The 20,620-nt window shown below is 38.7% G+C and overlaps 1 protein-coding gene across 2 annotated transcripts in view; it reads left to right on the top strand.

Moving 5' to 3' along the window:
• The window catches only part of ZNF704 (zinc finger protein 704), a 251,392-nt gene that overhangs the window by 39,259 nt on the left and 191,513 nt on the right, over positions 1–20,620 (top strand). For both annotated transcript variants that reach the window (XR_010127248.1, XM_054498297.2), the window contains exon 2: positions 13,566–13,807. Coding sequence is in view for 1 of the 2 variants with exons in the window: in XM_054498297.2 (XP_054354272.1) it covers positions 13,566–13,807 (242 nt within the window). In the remaining variant the exon portion in view is untranslated. The remainder of the gene's footprint in view (positions 1–13,565; positions 13,808–20,620) is intronic.

Genomic DNA, 20,620 nt, shown 5'->3' with positions numbered 1-20,620 from the left:
GTGTCTCCCTTGCATAATGTAAATAAAAGGCTTGAAACTTTAGCCAAGCAGTCTTCCACTACCAACTTTTCCAATAACTTTCTATCCTAAGTGTGCTGCTGACTAATCTTCCATGCAGCACACCAAGTCACGCTTTGTTGAATATTAAATTGTCAACATATTAAAGTTAAAACTTGCCGTAGTACACTATTTACAATAGCAAAGACTTGGCACCAACCCAAATGTCCATCAGTGATAGGCTGGATAAAGAAAATGTGGCACATATACACCATGGAATACTATGCAGCCATAAAAAAATGAGTTCATGTCCTTTGCAGGGACATGGATGAAGCTGGAAACCATCATCCTCAGCAAACTAACACAGGAACAGAAAACCAAACACCACATGTTCTCACTCATGAGTGGGAGTTCAACAGTGAGAACACATGGACACAGGGAAGGGAACATCACACACTAGGGCCTGCCAGGGCAGGTGGTGGCAAGGGGAGGGACAGCATTAGGACAAATACCTAATACATGCAGGGCTTAAAACCTAGATGACGGGCAGATAGGTACAGCAAACCACCATGGCACCCGTATATCTGTGTAACGAACCTGCATGTTCTGCACTTGTATCCCAGAACTTAAAGTAAAAAACAAAAACAAACAAACAAACTTGCTGTAGTAAACCCAGCATTAACAACACTGATTCCTGAGATAGTGTAGTTGTGTGGTTTGGACATATGATGCCAAAACATAACACAGGGCTTCAACTCTACCATGCTGAATTTTACTTCTTACTCCATCATTGAAGCTGCCCTCACGGGGTTAACAAGAATTTTGGACAGAAATATTGTTGTAATTAAGCATTAATTTGGGTTTCCTTTGACTCACTTTTTTTTGTAACTGAAAGTCATGGAACACTAGATACTGACCATTTGCATCCCCACTGTACCTATAGATAGGATTTCTCTTTTGTTGTAGTTGTTATTTTTTTGAGTCAGGGTCTTGCTCAGCCACCCTAGCTGGAGTGCAGTGGCACAATCACGGCTCACTGCAGCCTTGACTTCCTGGGCTCTAGTGATCCTCCCACCCCAGCCTCCCGAGTAGCTGGGACCACAGGCACATACCACCGTGCCCAGCTAGTAGGATTTCTGACATTAGAATCATAAGGCTTTTGCTCAAGATAGATAGGACCTCTGACATTAGAATCATAGGCTTCCATTTAAGAATTGCTTAAACAGATCTTGAATTCCAGTAGAACAGCTGATGTCAACAATCTCCACACTTTGGCCCATTCCAAAACCCCTAAAAACCCTATCCCCAAACTCCTCTGGCAGACAGATTTGAGGTCTCCTCCCATTTCCTTGTTTGGCAGCCCTGTGATTAAACCAGTGCAACCTGGTGTCTCGGTGTATTGATTTACTGTGCACATGGGGCAACAGACCTATTATGGTTACATCACCACTACTACCAAACCAGTCTGATTTTCATCAGCCAGTTCCTCTGTCTTGGTATAGAAAAATCATGTATGTACTTAAGGAAAAATCAGTCAACAAAATTCATTGGTTTCAGAGGGCTAAGGGAATAATATAATCAATGGGCTAGTAATTGGAAGCGATTGTTTTTAAAGTGGTTCTATTATAGCCATTCATTAGGACTATAGATTTGCCATCCAACATATTTTTCTGTGTACCTAGCATGAAATTTGAAGAATGTAATTTAAAATAAGGAGTAGAGTTCTGTTGACTGTTTTTGGGTGTCCGTTTTTTATCAGTTTATTCTAAGGTTCTGGTCTTTCTTTGAACATGATCGTTAGCAGTATTTTTTTTCTTTTTTTTTTTGAGACGGAGTCTTGCTCTGTCGCCAGGCTGGAGTGCAATGGCGCGATCTTGGCTTACTGCAACCTCCACCTCCCAGCTTCAAGCGATTCTCCGGCCTCAGCCTCCTGAGTAGCTGGGACTACACGCGCACACCACTACGCCCAGCTAATTTGTTTTTGTATTTTTAGTAGAGACGGGGTTTCACCATGTTAGCCAGGATGGCCTTGATCTCTTGACCTCGTGATCCACCCGCCTTGACCTCCCAAAGTGCTGAGACTACAGGCATGAGCCACCGCGCCTGGCCAGCAGTAGTATTTTAAATTAATTGAGAGAATCAAATGTTTTTATTATTAATATCAGTTTTGCTTATCTTTTTGTAACATATTTTAAATCTATTGGGTCTGATTTGCACTCCACACAGTGGTTGATGTATCATTGTCATCAGTCACCAAATTGTAATGTGTCTTATTATGTGTTATGAAAGCAAGTTCTTTAAATCCGATGTGGAAGGGAATAATCTGAAATAGAAAAGAAATATTTTATAAACTTTTTCAGATGTGATTTTATGGTTTCCTGGTGAGTGGAAGGGCCTTAAAGAGTTGCTCAGCCAAGTGTTCCTCTTACTAGCCTCCTATTGTTTGCTAAGAGTGATTTTTGCTGTGGCCCAAATTTCATGCCTTTTTTTTTTTTTTTTAGAATTTCTAAACTACTTTTTTACTATCCAGAAAGCCCCAGAAAGCAAATGGGTTGTTTTCAGATTATTCCTGGAAATCCTGTTAATCTCCAGAGCCAACTCCTCAAATCTGATTGAGTTGAGATGAGTAACTGAGGACAGTTTCCAAGAGTTGAATGTTCACACATGCTTTTTAGCATTTCATTACTGTAAATCTGTAAGAAAGGTGTGAGGATTAAGGTGGCCCGGAGTGTACTTGAGTGTAAGCAGAAGGAAGGGTTGATCAAATAAGTGGGCTGAGGTCAGAGACATTCTCTTTTCTGATGCACTGTTATGATCTTCCTATGGAAACCAGATGTTTTTGTATCGAGAAGAAATGATGAGCTTCAGTCTCTGTCTTAGGAAGTTGCATCGAATTTACAAAGGATACCATTTAGAGAAATTCAGGACTTAAATAGATACTGTTAACTTCTTGTTAAAAAAAAATGGCAATTTCCCCAAGTATATCATATTTATATATACACTGTTTATCTTCTTCTAGGAAAACAAAAGCTGTTCATTGGAATGAAAATTCTGAGTTTTATTTGTCCGTTAACTCAGTAATTGGTGGTATTCTCATATAATTGAACATTGAAGCTTTGTTCCCTTGCAAGAAATTATATGGAATAATGTGTATGTCTGGGATACACTGAAGAGCTTCTGTGTTGGGTAAGGAGAAGGAATTTGATGGTAGCTATTGTAGTACAATATGACTACAAAGTGCTGATAAGCAATAGAAGTTATAGTGTTAGGAAAGCAAGTTCTTTAAATCAATCCCAGTGTGGGGGAAATTAATCTGAACATCAACATCAGCTCTTCCCTGCCACTTAGGTCTCTCTCCTACAGGAAGCTGTCAGTTTCTTACCTATGTTATGTTCTCTTCCTGGTCCTTACAAGGAAGCCCATAGCTGTGAGAGCCCTCCCTTCTTTGGTAGATCCCCATTTACCCTAAAAGGTGAGCATCTTCATTTGTTAGTGCTGTGCATACTGTTTCTTCTTTCTCTTGCCATTACCAGCTTTAATGCTGCTGTTGATTTCTGTCCTTCTAATCAGATTTTTTTGTTCTTTCTGGCTGTCTTCTATCATTGAACACTTTTCCAGCTTAGGACCTATAGCATAGAGTGATTTTTCAGATTGTCTCAAGTTTTCCATTAACAAGAATATCAGCTCATATTTATGAATCACATAATTGATACCAGCTTCAAAGAAGCAGCAAGCTAATTTAGCCTAGACCTTGCAGATCACCAGGAACAGTTTTGTCACCAGGGCATTGTACAAATTGGGAAAAAAATAAATAAAAGCACCCTATTTGGACAGATGAAGTATAAAAAGTTGCTCTCCAGGTGCATGGATCAGAAAAATGTCCCTCATCCAAAGTAAGGAAGCCTGGGGATGTGGCTTGAATGGGAACTGAATTTTAGCCTCATTTGACCAGTGTTTAGGGTTTAATACACAACTGCTTGCAGCAGCTTGGGTTGCCATGCCATCTCTGTTTTATTTTGTTTTCTTTGGTTTTGTTTTTAAGATCCATAGACTTGGTGGCTATCTCTTTGCATCACAATTTCCAAATTTTTGTTTCTAGGGGTTCTTAGAAATACACCCTCTAGGCCAGGTGCAGTGGCTCACACTTGTATTCCCAGCACTTTGGGAGGCTGAGGTGGGCAGATCACGAGGTCAGGAGTTCAAGACCAACCTGGCCAACACAGTGAAACCCCGTCTGTACTATAAATACAAAAAAGCTGGGTGTGGTGGCGGGTGCCTGTAATCCCAGCTACTTGGGAGGCTGAGGCAGGAGAATTGCTTGAACCTGGGAGGCAGAGGTTGCAGTGAGTTGAGATTGTGCCACTGCACTCCAGCCTGGGTGACAGAGCGAGACTCCATCTCAAAAAAAAAAAAAAAAAAAAAAAGAAAGAAACACACCCTCTATATCAATAGTTACTCTGGTTTCCTTCCTTCCTTAGTTACTCTGGTTTCCTTCCTTCCTTCCTTCCTTCCTTCCTTCCTTCCGTCCTTCCATCCTTCCTTCCTCAGCTCTATTGTGGTATAATTTAAATGCCACAACATTCCTCCCATTGTAAGATACAATTCAATAATTTTAAATAAACTTACTGCTCATACAGATATCACTACAGTCTAGTCCTAGGACACCCCAAAAACTACAGTCTAGTCCAACGTCACCCCAAAAAGTTCACTCATGCCCATTTGCAGTCAGTTCCTGCTCCCACCCCCAGTCCCAGGAAATCACTGATCTGCTTTCTATCTCTGTAGATTTGCCTTTTCTGGAAATCTCATATGAATGGAATTATATTTTCCTTTTGCTTCTTTCTTCTGTTAAGCTAATGTAGGTTCCAGTCAGTGCTCATTTGCAATAGCCGGATGAGCCTTGTCGCCTTCTACTGCTGCTGCCAGCCCTTGCTCATCCCTTCGTTTCCATTCTGCCTCAGTATACAACATACTCTTTTACCTCCTGTCTTAAAATTCTCTCTTGTCCATCGTCCCCTCCAGCCACCACCCTATTTCTCTGGGCCATTTCTGAGCCCAACTTCTTAAGACTTAATGTTATATATGCTTTCTACTCTCTCCTCTCCTGTGAGCTCTCATTTGTGTGTGTGTGTGTGTCTTAAATATAATAATTGATATGAATAAAAGAACATTAAAAAGAACATGTGATACATATATACATGCTTTAAAGCATAGTGATATAATGAGTATCTACATCTGCCATCTGCCCCTTCCGCTAGCATTACAAATGGTGGAACCCATGATTCATAGTGTGCAAAATATTTTGCTCATCTTTACAGTTATTTTGGTCCTTTTTTGATCATTTTAATTCTACTTTTAAATAAGAAGTCTGGGCTAAATTTTCTTTAAAATCCGTTACATTGCTAAATTTCTCTGATTACTATTGAGAGATTAATTTTTTTACTTAGTATTATAGAAGATTTATAGCTTGCTTCGTTGTATATTACTATATTTTATTATGAAGCCTTGGCTAAGAGCATGACATACAGTTATAACATTATTTCTATAGGAAATGTATTCTATTTGCATTAATTTGCTTCAGGTTTTTTTTTTTCCTAAATTTTTGAAGCTAAAAGCTAGACTTCCTGTAATGTTGTTTCCTTCCTTTAAACTTTGGATAGAATTCATTTAACCAATCCATTTGGCCCCAAGGGAGGCATGGATGTCAATTTTTGTTTCAACTTAATACTGTGAATACTTAAATATTTAATTAACATAATACTTGACACTTAGAAGCAATTTATAATCATCAAAACTAGGCCTTTGTTTTCTTTTTTTATCCCTGTTGTTTAGAGTTTTCTTGTTGTAACATAGGTTAGGAATGGACTGGTGGAGAAGTGAAAAACTCTCCCCTCTCCCCCTACCTCCAGGCAGAGAGAGTTACGCAGCGCATTGACTAGTGATGGATGTTTAACATACTTGTCCTTACATCTGTTGATTTTCTAAACACATTTTTATCATTTGTTTCATTTGTGGAAGTCTGAAATATTTTATGTCTTTCTATTGTATATTGATGTCATTAAAACAGTGAACACTTAAAAACAGACACTAGATTTTCTTTTATCTTTATTTGATTTCATTAATACAGCCTAAGAAATATTGTGAGTTTTTAATGAGTTACAAGTAAACCAAAGTGGGTGACTATCTTCCTGTGGAGCTGAGTATATGTCTGACAGGAAAACCATGGGAAGAGAATCTTCTTTTCTTCCTGATAGGAGAGGCCAAGATGAGAATGGAGCTCTGTGTAGTGCTCTATGTGTCATAGGAAAGATCCATGCCAGCCAAGTGGATTCCAAGGCCCAAGTCATCCCTGGACTCTGGAAAGTCTCATGTTGGGGCAGATGCCATGACTCCAGCACACATGTATTTCAGTTTTCCTTTAGTCTGAGGATTTCTAGTCATTAATACCTTCCTTTACCAGTCTCTGCTATTATCAAACACACATAGTCTCCTTGTATTCTGAAAATGATTTATGCTTATGGCCTTAGATTCTATAAATCTAAATCTATTAGATTAAAGCCTTTGTGCTTTTTCTCCTACTGAAAATTGAAAAGAAACAAGCATATATTCTATTTAAATGGGAGAGTGAAGATTTACTGACTTCACAGATGACCCCACTGGAGGAAATGGATTGTATCACAGGCCCATGAAATGTCTCATGATTGTGCATATTTTGAAATACACCCCACTGATTAGTGAGGCTCCAGATTACCAGATAGACTTATCTTTGTACAATAGGACTTTAACTGGTTTTCTCCAGTCCTCATTTACAGTACCAATTACCTTACAGAAACCTTTCTTTAGCTTCAGTCTCCTTTTTCAGTTTCACAAAGTCTGAAGTAACAAGATTCAGTTCATTAAGGTTTAATTTTATATTTGTCTCCCATCATAATCATCATTACATTTAGTTACAAATGATAAGAAAAATTATCCAGACTTCTTTATCATAGGGCCTTAGAAGGGATTTTGTTAAAATCTTAACTGCTGAGTAGATTGTAAAAATTTTCTCCCATTCTGTAGGTTGCCTGTTCACTCTGATGGTAGTTTCTTTTGCTGTGCAGAAGCTCTTTACTTTAATTAGATCCCATTTGTCAATTTTGGCTTTCGTTGCCAAAATTTTGTTGCTTTTGGTGTTTTAGTCATGAAGTCCTTGCCCATGCCTATGTCCTGAATCGTATTGCGTAGGTTTTCTTCTAGGGTTTGTATGGTTTTAGGTGTAACATTTAAGTCTTTAATCCATCTTGAAATAATTTTTGTATAAGGTATAAGGAAGGGATCCAGTTTCAGCTTTCTACATACGGCTAGCCAGTTTTCCCAGCACCATTTACCAAATAGGGAATCCTTTCCCCATTTCTTGCTTTTGTCATGTTTGTCCAAGATCAGATAGTTGTAGATGTGTGGTATTATTTCTGAGGGCTCTGTTCTGTTCCATTGGTCTATATCTCTGTTTTGGTACCAGTACCATACTGTTTTGGTTACTGTAGCCTTGTAGTATAGTTTGAAGTCAGGTAGTGTGATGCCTCCAGCTTTGTTCTTTTGACTTAGGATTGACTTGGCAATGCAGGCTCTTTTTTGGTTCCATATGAACTTTAAAGTAGTTTTTTTCCAATTCTGTGAAGAAAGTCATTGGTAGCTTGATGGGGATGGCATTGAATCTATAAATTACCTTGGGCAGTATGGCCATTTTCACGATATTGATTCTTCTTATCCATGAGCATGGAATGTTCTTCCATTTGGTTGTGTCCTCTTTTATTTCGTTGAACAGTGGTTTGTAGTTCTCCTTGAACAGGTCCTTCACATCCCTTGTAAGTTGGATTCCTAGATATTTTATTCTCTTTGAAGTAGTTATGAATGGGAATTCACTCATGATTTGGCTCTCTGTTTGTCTGTTATTGGTGTATAGGAATGCTTGTGATTTTTGCACATTGATTTTGTATCCTGAAACTTTGCTGCAGTTGCTTATCAGCTTAAGGAGATTTTGGGCTGAGATGATGGGGTTTTCTAAATATACAATCATGTCATCTGCAAACAGGGACAATTTGGCTTCCTCTTTTCCTAATTGAATGCCCTTTTTTTCTTTCTCCTGCCTGATTGCCCTGGCCAGAACTTCCAACACTATGTTGAATAGGAGTGGAGAGAGAGGGCATCCGTGTCTTGTGCCAGTTTTCAAAGGGAATGCTTCCAGTTTTTGCCCATTCAGTATGATATTGGCTGTGGGTTTGTCATAAATAGCTCTTATTATTTTGAGATACGTCCCATCAATACGTAATTTATTGAGAGTTTTTAGCATGAAGGCTGTTGAATTTTGTCAAAGGCCTTTTCTGCATCTGTTGAGATAATCATATGTTTTTTTTTCTTTGGTTCTGTTTATATGATGGATTACATTTATTGATTTGCGTATGTTGAACCAGCCTTGCATCCTAGGGATGAAGCCAACTTGATTGTGGTGGATAAGCCTGGTGATATGCTGCTGGATTTGGTTTGCCAGTATTTTACTGAGGATTTTTGCATCGATGTTCATCAGGGATATTGGTCTAAAATTCCCCTTTTTTGTTGTGTCTCTGCCAGGCTTTGGTATCAGGATGATGCTGGCCTCATAAAATGCGTTAGGGAGGATTCCCTCTTTTTCTATTGATTGGAATAGTTTCAGAAGGAATGGTACCAGCTCCTCTTTGTACCTCTCATAGAATTCGGCTGTGAATCCGTCTGTTCCTGGACTTTTTTTGGTTTGTAGGCTATTACTGCCTCAATTTCAGAACCTGTTATTGGTCTATTCAGGGATTCAACTTCTTCCTGGTTTAGTCTTGGGAGGGTGTATGTGTCCAGTTATTTATCCATTTCCTCTAGATTTCCTAGTTTATTTGCATAGAGGTGTTTATAGTATTCTCTGATGGTAGTTTGTATTTCTGTGGGATCGGTGGTGATATCTCCTTTATGATTTTTTATTGTGTCTATTTGATTCTTCTCTCTTTTCTTCTTTATTAGTCTTGCTAGCGGTCTATCAATTTTGTTGATCTTTTCAAAAACCAGCTCCTGGATTCATTGATTTTTTGAAGGGTTTTTTGTGTCTCTATTTATTTCAGTTCTGCTCTGATCTTAGTTATTTCTTGCCTTCTGCTAGCTTCTGAATGTGTTTGCTGCTTCTCTAGTTCTTTTAATTGTGATGTTAGAGTGTCAATTTTAGATCTTTCCTGCTTTCTCTTATGGGCATTTAGTGCAATAAATTTCCCTCTACACACTGCTTTAAATGTGTCCCAGAGGTTCTTGTATGTTGTGTCTTTGTTCTCATTGGTTTCAAAGAACATCTTTATTTCTGCCTTCATTTCGTTATGTACCCAGTAGTCATTCAGGAGCAGGTTGTTCAGTTTCCATGTAGTTGAGCGGTTTTGAGTGAGTTTCTTAATCCTGAGATCTAGTTTGATTGCACTGTGGTCTGAGAGACAGTTTGTTATAATTTCTGTTCTTTTACATTTGCTGAGGAGTGCTTTACTTCCAACTATGTGGTCAATTTTGGAATAAGTGCGGTGTGGTGCTGAGAAGAATGTATATTCTGTTGATTTGGGGTGGAGAGTTCTGTAGATGTCTATTAGGTCTGCTTGGTGCAGAGCTGAATTCAATTCCTGAATATCCTTGTTAACTTTCTGTCTTGTTGATCTGTCTAATGTTGACAGTGGGGTGGTAAAGTCTCCCATTATTATTGTATGGGAGTCTAAGTCTCTTTGTAGGTCTCTAAGGGCTTGCTTTATGAATCTGGGTGCTCCTGTATTGGGTACATACATATTTAGGATAGTTAGCTCTTCTTGTTGAATTGATCCCTTTACCATTATGTAATGGCCTTCTTTGTCTCTTTTGTTCTTTGTTGGTTTAAAATCTGTTTTATCAGAGACTAGGATTGCAACCCCTGCTTTTTTTTTTGTTTTCCATTTGCTTGGTAGATCTTCCTCCATCCCTTTATTTTGAGCCTATGTGTGTCTCTGCATGTGAGATGGGTCTCCTGAATACAGCACACTGATGAGTCTTGACTCTTTATCCAATTTGCCAGTCTGTGTCCTTTAATTGGGGCATTTAGCCCATTTACATTAAAGGTTAATATTGTTATGTGTGAATTTGATCCTGTCATTATGATGTTAGCTGGTTATTTTGCTCATTAGTTGATGCAGTTTCTTCCTAGCCTCGATGGTCTTTACAATTTGGCATGTTTTTGCAGTGGCTGGAACTGGTTGTTCCTTTCCGTGTTCAGTGCTTCCTTCAGGAGCTCTTTTAGGGCAGGCCTGGTGGTGACAAAATCTCTCAGCATTTGTTTGTTTGTAAAGGTTTTATTTCCCCTTCACTTATGAAGCTTAGTTTGGCTGAATATGAAATTCTGGGTTGAAAATTCTTTTGTTTAACAATGTTGAATATTGGCCCCCACTCTCTTCTGGCTTGTAGAGTTTCTGCCGAGAGATCTGCTGTTAGTCTGATGGGCTTCCCTTTGTGGGTAACCCGACCTTTCTCTCTGGCTGCCCTTAACATTTTTTCCTTCATTTCAGCTTTGGTGAATCTGACAATTATGTGTCTTGGAGTTGCTCTTCTCGAGGAGTATCTTTGTGGCATTATCTGTATTTCCTGAATCTGAATGTTGGCCTGCCTTGCTAGGTTGGGGAAGTTCTCCTGGATAATATCCTGCAGTGTGTTTTCCAACTTGGTTCCATTCTCCCTGTCACTTTCAGGTACACCAGTCAGACATAGATTTGGTGTTTTCACATAATGCCGTATTTCTTGGAGGCTTTGTTTCTTTTTACTCTTTTTTCTCTAAACTTCTCTTCTCACTTCATTTCATTCATTTGAGCTTCAATCACTGATACCCTTTTTTCCACTTTATCAGATCGGCTACTGAAGCTTGTGCATACGTCACGTAGTTCTCATGCCTTCGTTTTCAGCTCCATCAGGTCATTTAAGGTCTTCTTTACACTGTTTATTCTAGTTAGCCATTCGTCTAATCTTTTTTCAAGGTTTTTAGCTTCTTTGCGATGGGTTGGAACATCCTCCTTTAGCTCGGAGAAGTTTGTTATTACCACTGTCTGAAGCCTTCTCTCAACTCGTTAAAGTCATTCTCCATCCAGCTTTGTTCTGTTACTAGCGAGGAGCTGCATTTCTTTGGAGGAGAAGAGGCGCTCTGATTTTTAGAATTTTCACCTTTTCTGCTCTGGTTTCTCCCCACCTTTGTGGTTTTTAATCTACCTTTGGTCTGATGATGGTGACGTACAGAGGGGGTTTTGGTGTGGATGTCCTTTCTATTTGTTAGTTTTCCTTCTAACAGTCAGGACCCTCAGCTGCAGGTCTGTTGGAGTTTGCTGGAGGTCCACTCCAGACCCTGTTTGCCTGGGTATCACCAGCGGAGGCTGCAGAACAGCAAATATTGCAGAATGGCAAATGTTGCTGCCTGATCCTTCCTCTGGAACCTTCGTCTCAGAGGGGCACCTGGCTGTATGAGGTTTCAGTCAGCCCCTACTGGGAGGTGCCTCCCAGTTAGGCTACTCGGTGGTCAGGGACCCACTTGAGGAGGCAGACTGTACGTTCGCAGATCTCACACTCCGTGCTGGGAGAACCACTACTCTCTTCAAAGCTGTCAGAAAGGGATGTATAAGTCTGCAGAAGTTTCTGCTGCCTTTTGTTCAGCTATGCCCTGCCCCTACAGGTGGAGTCTACAGAGGCAGGCAGGCCTCCTTGAGCTGCAGTGGGCTCCACCAGCTTTGAGCTTCCCAGCTGTTTTGTTTACCTACTCAAGCCTCAGCCATGGCTGATGCCCCTCCCCCAGCCTTGCCGCCGCCTTGCAGTTTGATCTCAGACTGCTGTCCTTGCCGTGAGCAAGGCTTTGTGGGCGTGGGACCCTCCGAGCCAGGCGCGGGATATAGTCTCCTGGTGTGCTGTTTGCTAAGGCCATTGGAAAAGCGCACTGTTAGGGTGAGAGTGTCCTGATTTTCCAGGTACCATCTGTCATGGCCTCCCTTGGCTAGGAAAGGGAATTCCCTGACCGTTTGCACTTCCCGGGTGAGGCGATGCCCCACCCTGCTCTGTGGGCTGCACTCACTGTCTGACAAGCCCCAGTGAGATGAACCTGGTACCTCAGTTGGTAATGCAGAAATCTCCTGTCTTCTGCATCACTCAGGCTGGGAGCTGTAGACTGGAGCTGTTCCTATTCGGCCATCTTGGAACTTCCATCCTGACAAAGGGCTAATATCCAGAATCTACAAAGATCTTAAACAAATTTACAAGAAAACAAACAACACCATCAAAAAGTGGGCAAAGGATATGAACAGACACTTCTCAAAAGAAGACATTTATGCAGCCAACAGACACATGAAAAAATGCTCATCATCACTGGCCATCAGAGAAATGCAAATCAAAACCACAGTGAGATACCATCTCACACCAGTTAGAATGACGATCATTAAAAAGTCAGGAAAGAATAAGTGCTGGAGAGGATGTGGAGAAATAGGAACACTTTTACACTGTTGGTGGGACTGTAAACTAGTTCAACCATTTTGGAAGACAGTGTGGCGATTCCTCAGGGACCTAGAACTAGAAATACCATTTGACTCAGCCATCCCATTACTGGGTATATACCCAAAGGATTATAAATCATGCTGCTATAAAGACACATGAACACATATGTTTATTTTGGCACTATTCACAATAGCAAAGAGTTGGAACCAACCCAAATGTCCCATCAGTGATAGACTGGATTAAGAAAATGTGGCACATATACACCATAGAATACTATGTAGCAATAAAAAGGATGAGTTCATCACATGTTCTCACTCATAGGTGTGAACTGAACAATGAGAACACTTGGACACAGGGTAGGGAACATCACACACCGGGGCCTGTCATGGGTTGGGGGGAGGGGGAAGGGATAGCATTAGAAGATATACCTAATGTAAATAACGAGTTAATGGGTGCAGCACACCAACATGGCACATGTATACATATGTAACAAGCCTGCACGTTGTGCACATGTACCCTAGAACTTAAAGTATAATAAAAAAATTAAAATAAATTAATAAAAAAATCTTAACTGCTGGGGATGAAGGATAAGAAACGATTCTTCATGAACTACAGAGTGTGGTTAAGACCAGTATTATTAGCCAGAAAGAAAGTTTGATTTTATACATTAGCTCTCGTCTATTAAACATGATAATCAGACTGAAATATTTAAGAGTTTACTTGAATTTTCTTAGTTGTGGGAGATAAAACAATAATGTTTTACATTTTAAAAAATTAGAGGTATTACACTTTTCAAATCTTTGTTTTTGTATACCTGGGAGGCATTTTTTTGTGTGTTTGTGATGTTTCTTATTTGCATTATTACAGATGCATTGATTGTATATTATTTTGTGAAGTTATTTTATTTCTATGTTGCATTTTTCTCATTAAAATTATACAATCTTTCAGATGAACAGGGAGGACAGTGTCTGTAATCTTTCCTCACCGCCATCTGCAAAGGTGATGTTTTATGCGAGTAAGAATTTCTGTGTTTCATTTCACAGGTGGGGAGCATTAAGCGGGAAATGACCTTCACATTTCAGTCAGAGGACTTAAAACGTGACTGTAGTAAAAAAATGTCTCATCAACACGTGTTTTCCTTGGCCATGGAGGAAGATGTGAAAACAGCAGACACCAAAAAAGCCAGCCGGATCCTTGACCATGAAAAAGAAAACACTCGCTCCATCTGTCTCCTTGAGCAAAAAAGAAAAGTTGTTTCCTCCAACATTGATGTTCCTCCAGCAAGGTAAGGGAACATTAAATCTCACATGTGTCTGCCCCAGGAAGTTGGTGGAGAGCATGCATAATCTCTGCCAGTGACTCTCTTCAGTATGTAGACATATGAAAGGTTTTCTGCCAAGAATTTTTTTCTATTGCTTGTGTGAAATAGAGCAGGTGGCCTTACTCTTCAGAACCGACTTTGAGGCTGCTGTAGTTGGAACTATTGTAGCTCTAGAAAAGAATGTTTTATTCAATTTTAATAAATGAATAATAAAGAGCAAAGGAATAAATGCAAAAAAATAGGATGAAACATCATATAGAGGACTGAGCATACATTAAGTAGGACTGTAGCCACTTCAAAGTAAGTGTACACAGATCTTTGGTCAGAGGTTGGTAAACTATGGCTGCAGGCCAAATTCAGCCCCTGATCTGTTTTTCTGTGGGCTGTAACATAAGAATGGTTTTACTTTCTTTTTTTTTTTCAAATAGAGATAGGGTCTGGTTCTGTCGCTCAAGCTGGAGTGCAGTGACGCAAAGGTAGCTCACTGTGGCCTTGAACTTCTGGGCTCAAGCAGTCCTCCTGCCTCAGGCTCTAGAGTAGCTTGGCTGGGACTACAGGCATTTGCAGCCATGCCCAGCTAATTATTTTTATTTTTTGTAGAGATGGTGTCTCACTGTGTTACCCAGGCAGGTCTTGAACTCCTGAGCTCAAGTGATTCTCCCACCTCAGCCCCCCAAAGTGCTGAGATTACAGGCGTGAGTTACTGTGCCTGGCCTGCCTTTTTAATGGCCTAAAAGAAATGAAGAATAGGCGACACAGACCACAAATGGTCTGCAAAGTCTAAAATATGTAAAAGAAAAAAAAAGAAAAAAGTTGGTGATACCTGGTTTATATCTTGATAATCTTTGTATGATAGGTCTACTTTAAAACTCAACCAAGAGGGTTTATCCGAAATATCAAAAGGCCTTTGTCTTTCTAAAAACAAGTAAAAAAAAAAAAAAAAAAAAAAGGCCTTTGTCACATTATAATTTTATTTAAACCACACCCAATAGCACTGAACCAAAGGACAATATTCTGGCAGAATGACAGTGGCAGTGGTGGCGCATACATATTAGACCTTTTACTTTCTTGCATATCATTTGTCTCACCTAGAAAACAAGTTCCACGTCGGCAGGGATTTTAGATTACTCTGTTCATGCTTTATCCCTAGCCCTGGAACAGTGCTTAATTATGTTCTGGGGACTCATGAATATTTGTCAGATGAAAAAAAGAAAGAAAATGCTGTAGCATGAGAGATTGCTTATTTGTAATATGTGTGCCACATTTTGTTGCCAAAAATCATTTATAATGAAACTTAGAGCTTATAGCAATTGTTTGAGAAGTCCGGCATTTGTCCAAGTGGTTTCTAACAGCTAACCAGGAAAATAGTACCTTTGGAAGAGGAATAAATGTGCCTTTCCTGCCTGTTCACTTTTTGTAATTAAAGTTTCATTTCTTCTATATTAAATCAAAAGTATCTTCTCTAGAAAATTATTATTTTCTCCCATTGCCAGATTTGTCAGACTTTCTAAAATTATAGGCCTGTTAGTTTTCTTTAACCTTTAATTGAAAAATTTCACATATTCATTACTTCTGTTTAACTACTTGGAATTATTTGCTTTTCTAATGTTTTTCATATAAATACATGTTAAATTATTTAGGATTATTTCCTTCTACTGTGGCATGGTTGTGAAACATTTTATCATACCCTGACCCTCATAGGCTTCTCAATTTGTATTTGTTGTTCGGTTGTCTCATAGGAAACTGACATGTTAACAATTTGAAATGTGAAGAACTGTGCTGTTTTTTTTTTTTTCCTAAGTCTGTAGGGCAAAAGTTAGACTTCCAGTGTCAGTTTAGTACCAACTTGCAATTCTATAGGACTTATTCTACATAAAATTTCCATTAGACCATTGTATATGTTAAAAGACCTGGAATTAATCATTTTAAATTGCCATAGGTTGTTTTAAGTATACCTTTATTCTTTAATTCCACCTCACTGGGAGCACTTGCTGGGGAAAATAATGAAAAGAGGAAGAAGAAAGATGTTTTCTGCCTTTTCTGACTCTGGTGTGTAGGATATTTTCCACCTTTTCAAGTTCACTGAATGTACTTAAAAGTACATGAGCCCATGCCAGTGTTATTGTGAGGTTCTTAAACAGTGTGGGAAAGTTAATTAGGTTTTAAATCCATTAATGCACAGCAAAAATCCCCCAATGACAAGGTATAATTTAGATGTATTAATCTATTATGGGAAATACTACTTAAGGCTTCATTGTTTGGGGTGTCTACTAATATACTTGTTTTCATTGCTATAGTAGGAATTTAATCATCATAAATACAGTGTGCCAGCAGTTGGTGAGATAAGTTGCTTTTAAAAAAAATGATGATGAAGGAATCAAGCATTGTGGATTATAATGATCAAACTCTCAAACTCTATTTCCATTTACTGTTACCAAATTTAATAAATGTCAGACTTCCCACTGTCACCTAAGTATATCAATATTTTGTTTTAAAGAAACTTCTTTACCTGATACAGTAGGAAGATGTAGGATTTTCCTTTTGTTTACTAAGAAGAAATGTATCTGTTGACAGGTATAAATAGTGAACTTTGAGTAAATCTACAGTATAGTGAAATTTATCAATACAAGGAAATCTATATACAATTGGCCCTGTGTATCCATGGGTTCTGCACCTGTGGGTTCAACCAACTACCGATTGAAAATATCTGGAAAAAAATTGTCTATACAAACATGTACAGACATATTTTCTTGTCTTTATTTCCTAAACAATATAGTATAACAACTATTTACATAGTGTTTACATTGTATTAGGTATTATAAGTAATCCAGAGCTGCTTTAAAGTATACCAGAGGATGTGCTAGGTTATATTTAAATACTATGGCATTTTATATAAGAGACTCGAGCATCTGCTGATTTTGTATCTGTAGGGAGTCCTGGAACCAACCCCCCATGGGTACTGAGGAATATCTGTATCCATATCTTATAAAATATATAATAGATGTTTAAAATATATATGTGATATTTTGGCCAAAAAGCAGGATAATCATTTTAGGCCCATAGAGTGCAGAGTTCTTCAGTCATTTAAAATCAGTTCCCTGTAACGTTTCTCACTTTATCTTTTGCTTATTCTCATTAGAGCTAAGATTTTTGTTGAACTTCACTTTCTCTGGTTTGTAAAATGAAACTCAAAGTTTATTTTCTGAGGTTTACATAATAAAAGCAATACATGTATTTCAGTTGCTTATTTCATGTAACTAGAGAGATCTGGGAACCCCTTCCCACCTTACTCTCTACCTTACTGTAGTTTCAGATCTCCTGCCTCCATTCACCAGGTATTTCTTGAGTACCTGCTACAAACCCAGTACTCAGTAAAAATAATGAGTGAGGTGCCAGCCTTCCTGGAGGTTATGGTGGAATGAGAGGGACAGACACATATATAGCTAATTTTAAATAACAGTTCCTGATTTGTTCCCTTCCCATTTCGCATTAGGACTGGGGGTAAATTTGTAATTAAAGGAAAATCTTTTAGTTTTAAGAAAGTTATTAATTTGATACATCTATTTAAAAGCCCAAATTTTTTATTGATATCTTTTTCAAGATAGGGATGATTGAAATAGAGAAGGAAGAACTCAGTATCAATACAAACTCCCTGTTTGTTTACCCAATATTTGAGAACCAATTTTAAAGTTGCTAGTTTCAGAAAAATATAAGTTTAAGTAAGTTATTAATCCAGATGTGTTAGGCTGGGTCATTGGAGAAGCAAATGCCAAGACAGGATTAAACATGCAAACGTTTTAGTAAGAGAAACACCTGAGGGAGAAATGGGACAGGAGGGGCAGGGACAGGAGGGGCAAAGACAGGAGGGAGATGCATGTCAGTTTAGGGTGCTAGTCTGAGCGCAGTGATGGAGAGAGGGCAGGAAAGTTGGAGGGAAGTGTCCTAGGTAGCCAGGCAAGGCCCTCAGGAGCCCTGCATTGGTAACCCTGCTGTACTCCATCATTTGCTGGGAGCAGCATGTGGGAGCTGTGGCCTTGGCACAAATGCAGCAGATGGTTTCAGCAGCCAGCAGCTGGGCCCTTCCTTGGTCAGTTAGCTCCCTGTTTTTGGAGATCTGTAAGGTGCGTACTCATGGCTGCCTTCCTCCTACCCCACAATATTGTACTTTATATATTAAAAGTGCCCTAGGCTGTGCGGGCTTGAGACAGGGGCCGGTTTCCCTGCCCTTTGAGTTATCAGTGCGGACTACCTGGAATCTTCATTGTTTTAAGAGGGCCCTAAGCTTCCTGTGAAAAAATGGCAACTGATTGTTTGGCCCTAGGATCCTAAAATTAATTCTTTAATTAATTAATTGAGTCATGAGAGGAAAGAATACAAACTACCCCTCCTCTGAGTTTCCTGGGGTTGGTAGGAACAATCTTTACTGTAGGAGAGCCTGCTTACCCCTGGGATATTGCTTGATTGATTTCAAGGATAAAACACTACTTTCTTTTTTGAGGGTGATTTGGAGTAAGTGCATTATAGAGTTGGGTACTCAAAGTATTCTTCAAATTATTCAACTTTCCTCAGGAGAGATAACTACACAGAAAGAGAGGGCAAGAGTATGTGAGAGCACATGAGCAAGCACTGTTTCTCTTTAGAATTAAAGATTTATCATTAACAGAAAGAAAATTTATTCCTAGCTTTTAGGATCATTGGAGAGCAGTAACTGGGTTGGGGGTAACAAGTACTAAAAGTGTCGATGCTAATTGTTGGGATAGCAATCACTCAAGGGCTGATCTCTCTCTGAGAGAGATGAAAATACTAGTTTCATTGATACCTATGGAGAGTTGAGGAAAATAGGCTTCAAGAGTTTAAGGACAGGAAAAGAGAGCATGTTTGAAAGGTTCATCCATGTGATAGCATGTGTCAGTACTTAATTCGTTTGCCAAAATATATTATTTCATAGACATACCACATTTTGTTTATCCACTCATCAGTTAATAGACATTCAAGTTTGGAAAAGAAGGCTGGCCAGATCATGTTGAGCTATACTGATTGTGTGAAGAATGTTAAAATTCCATTTTTATGTCACTGAGAAGGATTTTGTGGAGGAGAATATGATTTCATTCATCTCAATGGAAGGTCACTTTAGCTATTATGTGTAAAATAGATCAGAGGAGGACAAGAATAGACAAAGGAAGACCAATCAGGAAGCCACCACATTAGTACAGGAAAGAAATTATGGTAGTTTAGACAAGAGTGACAGTTGAGATGAAGAGAAGTGGACAGACCAGACCTTGAAGTAGAAGTGAGGCTTCTTGGTTGTAAGAACAGACAGTGACTCTGGCTGATTTAACAAAGAGTGAAATTTTTTGAAACCCTCAAGGTAGCTCACAGAGTTGCTGGGAAGGCTGGGGAACCAGGTCAGAAAATGGACAGGAGGGTGAACAGCTAGAAACATAGTTACGTTCATTCACTCTACAGAACCAGTGCTTGCAACTGGGCTTTTTGGCTTCTAAAGTGAGAGACATCTGTGCTAGGAAATTCTCCAGACACAGAAGCAAATTCAGCCATGAGGCTTCCAAAAAATTGACAAATGTCTATTATCATTAGATTTCTTAACTTCCATTTTGCAAATGAGTAAACAGATTCAGAAAGTTAAGTGACTCACCCAGAAACACATATTTCACCAATGACGGACCTAAGACTGGGATAGGTTTCTGATCTCAAGTGAATTTTTTTCCTTATCATCACCATTTGTGTTTATTGGAGACCATTAACTTATTGTCATTTACAAATGTAATGTTCAAAATATATTGATAAGTCAAGTATTACTTGTCCAGCCTCTAAAATAATTCAACAGTTAAGCAAGCATTATTAGATAACCTAGATCATTAGAGCCTGACATTTGTTATTCTGTTTTTGCCAGACATCGTGGTTTTGAAGGTACTGATGCTTAAATTCGTTGGATTTCACCCAAACAGCAATTACAATTTGATTATGCAAAGTAGTAACTGTCTTCTAATTATAACTCTAAAGCTAGAGAAATGTATTAGCAAACCAGTTATAACAAAGAAAAAAGGAAAATTTGGCCAAAAATATTCTTAGACCTAACAGCAGTTTATTAGAATACTACAGGTTGTTAGTTTGTGGTTGGAAGAAAACAAACCATATGGTACTGTTTGTTTTTCAGGGTTTTAAAATACAGTGATGTCATATTTATCACTTGCTGGATAAAATGAAATCATCTTCTCCTTATAGCATGCCATTCTGGGAATTATATAGTTTAAAAGAACTTCAGAAACACATTGACCTTTGAGTTCAAAGTTAGGAAATGATCTGAGCTACAAGCAAAATCCTATAAATACGATGGGAAGCTGTGAACTAATTTGGCTCCCGTTTTCAATGGTAGTGTCTACATTTTCTCCTTTCTTTTATGTACTTTAGACAGTTTATCGGAAAGTCACCTATGTCAAATTTGTAATTAAGTGAGGTAAGACAAAAATGGTACCTTTTATTTTTGAATCTCTAGAAGCCTAGCAGTTCCTGGAACAAATGTTTAATGTTTAAATGTGTTAAACATTTTTCAGGTCACAAACTCTGTAACCAGTATGAGACTACTGAAAAAAAGAAAAAAGGTCACTTTAACATTTTAAAATATTTCTTTTTAAAAAATAGAGCATTGAAATTTTAGAACATTTCTTTTTAAAAAATAGATTTTGAGGGGAATATCAATGTACTCATTCATGTTAGAGAAATACTGGTACTGTATAATTGGTGGACTCCCCTTAAGAA

The sequence above is a fragment of the Pongo pygmaeus genome, chromosome 7 (assembly GCF_028885625.2).
Source record: "Pongo pygmaeus isolate AG05252 chromosome 7, NHGRI_mPonPyg2-v2.0_pri, whole genome shotgun sequence".
NCBI lineage: Eukaryota > Metazoa > Chordata > Mammalia > Primates > Hominidae > Pongo > Pongo pygmaeus.
This window is presented reverse-complemented; position numbering and strand designations above follow the sequence as displayed.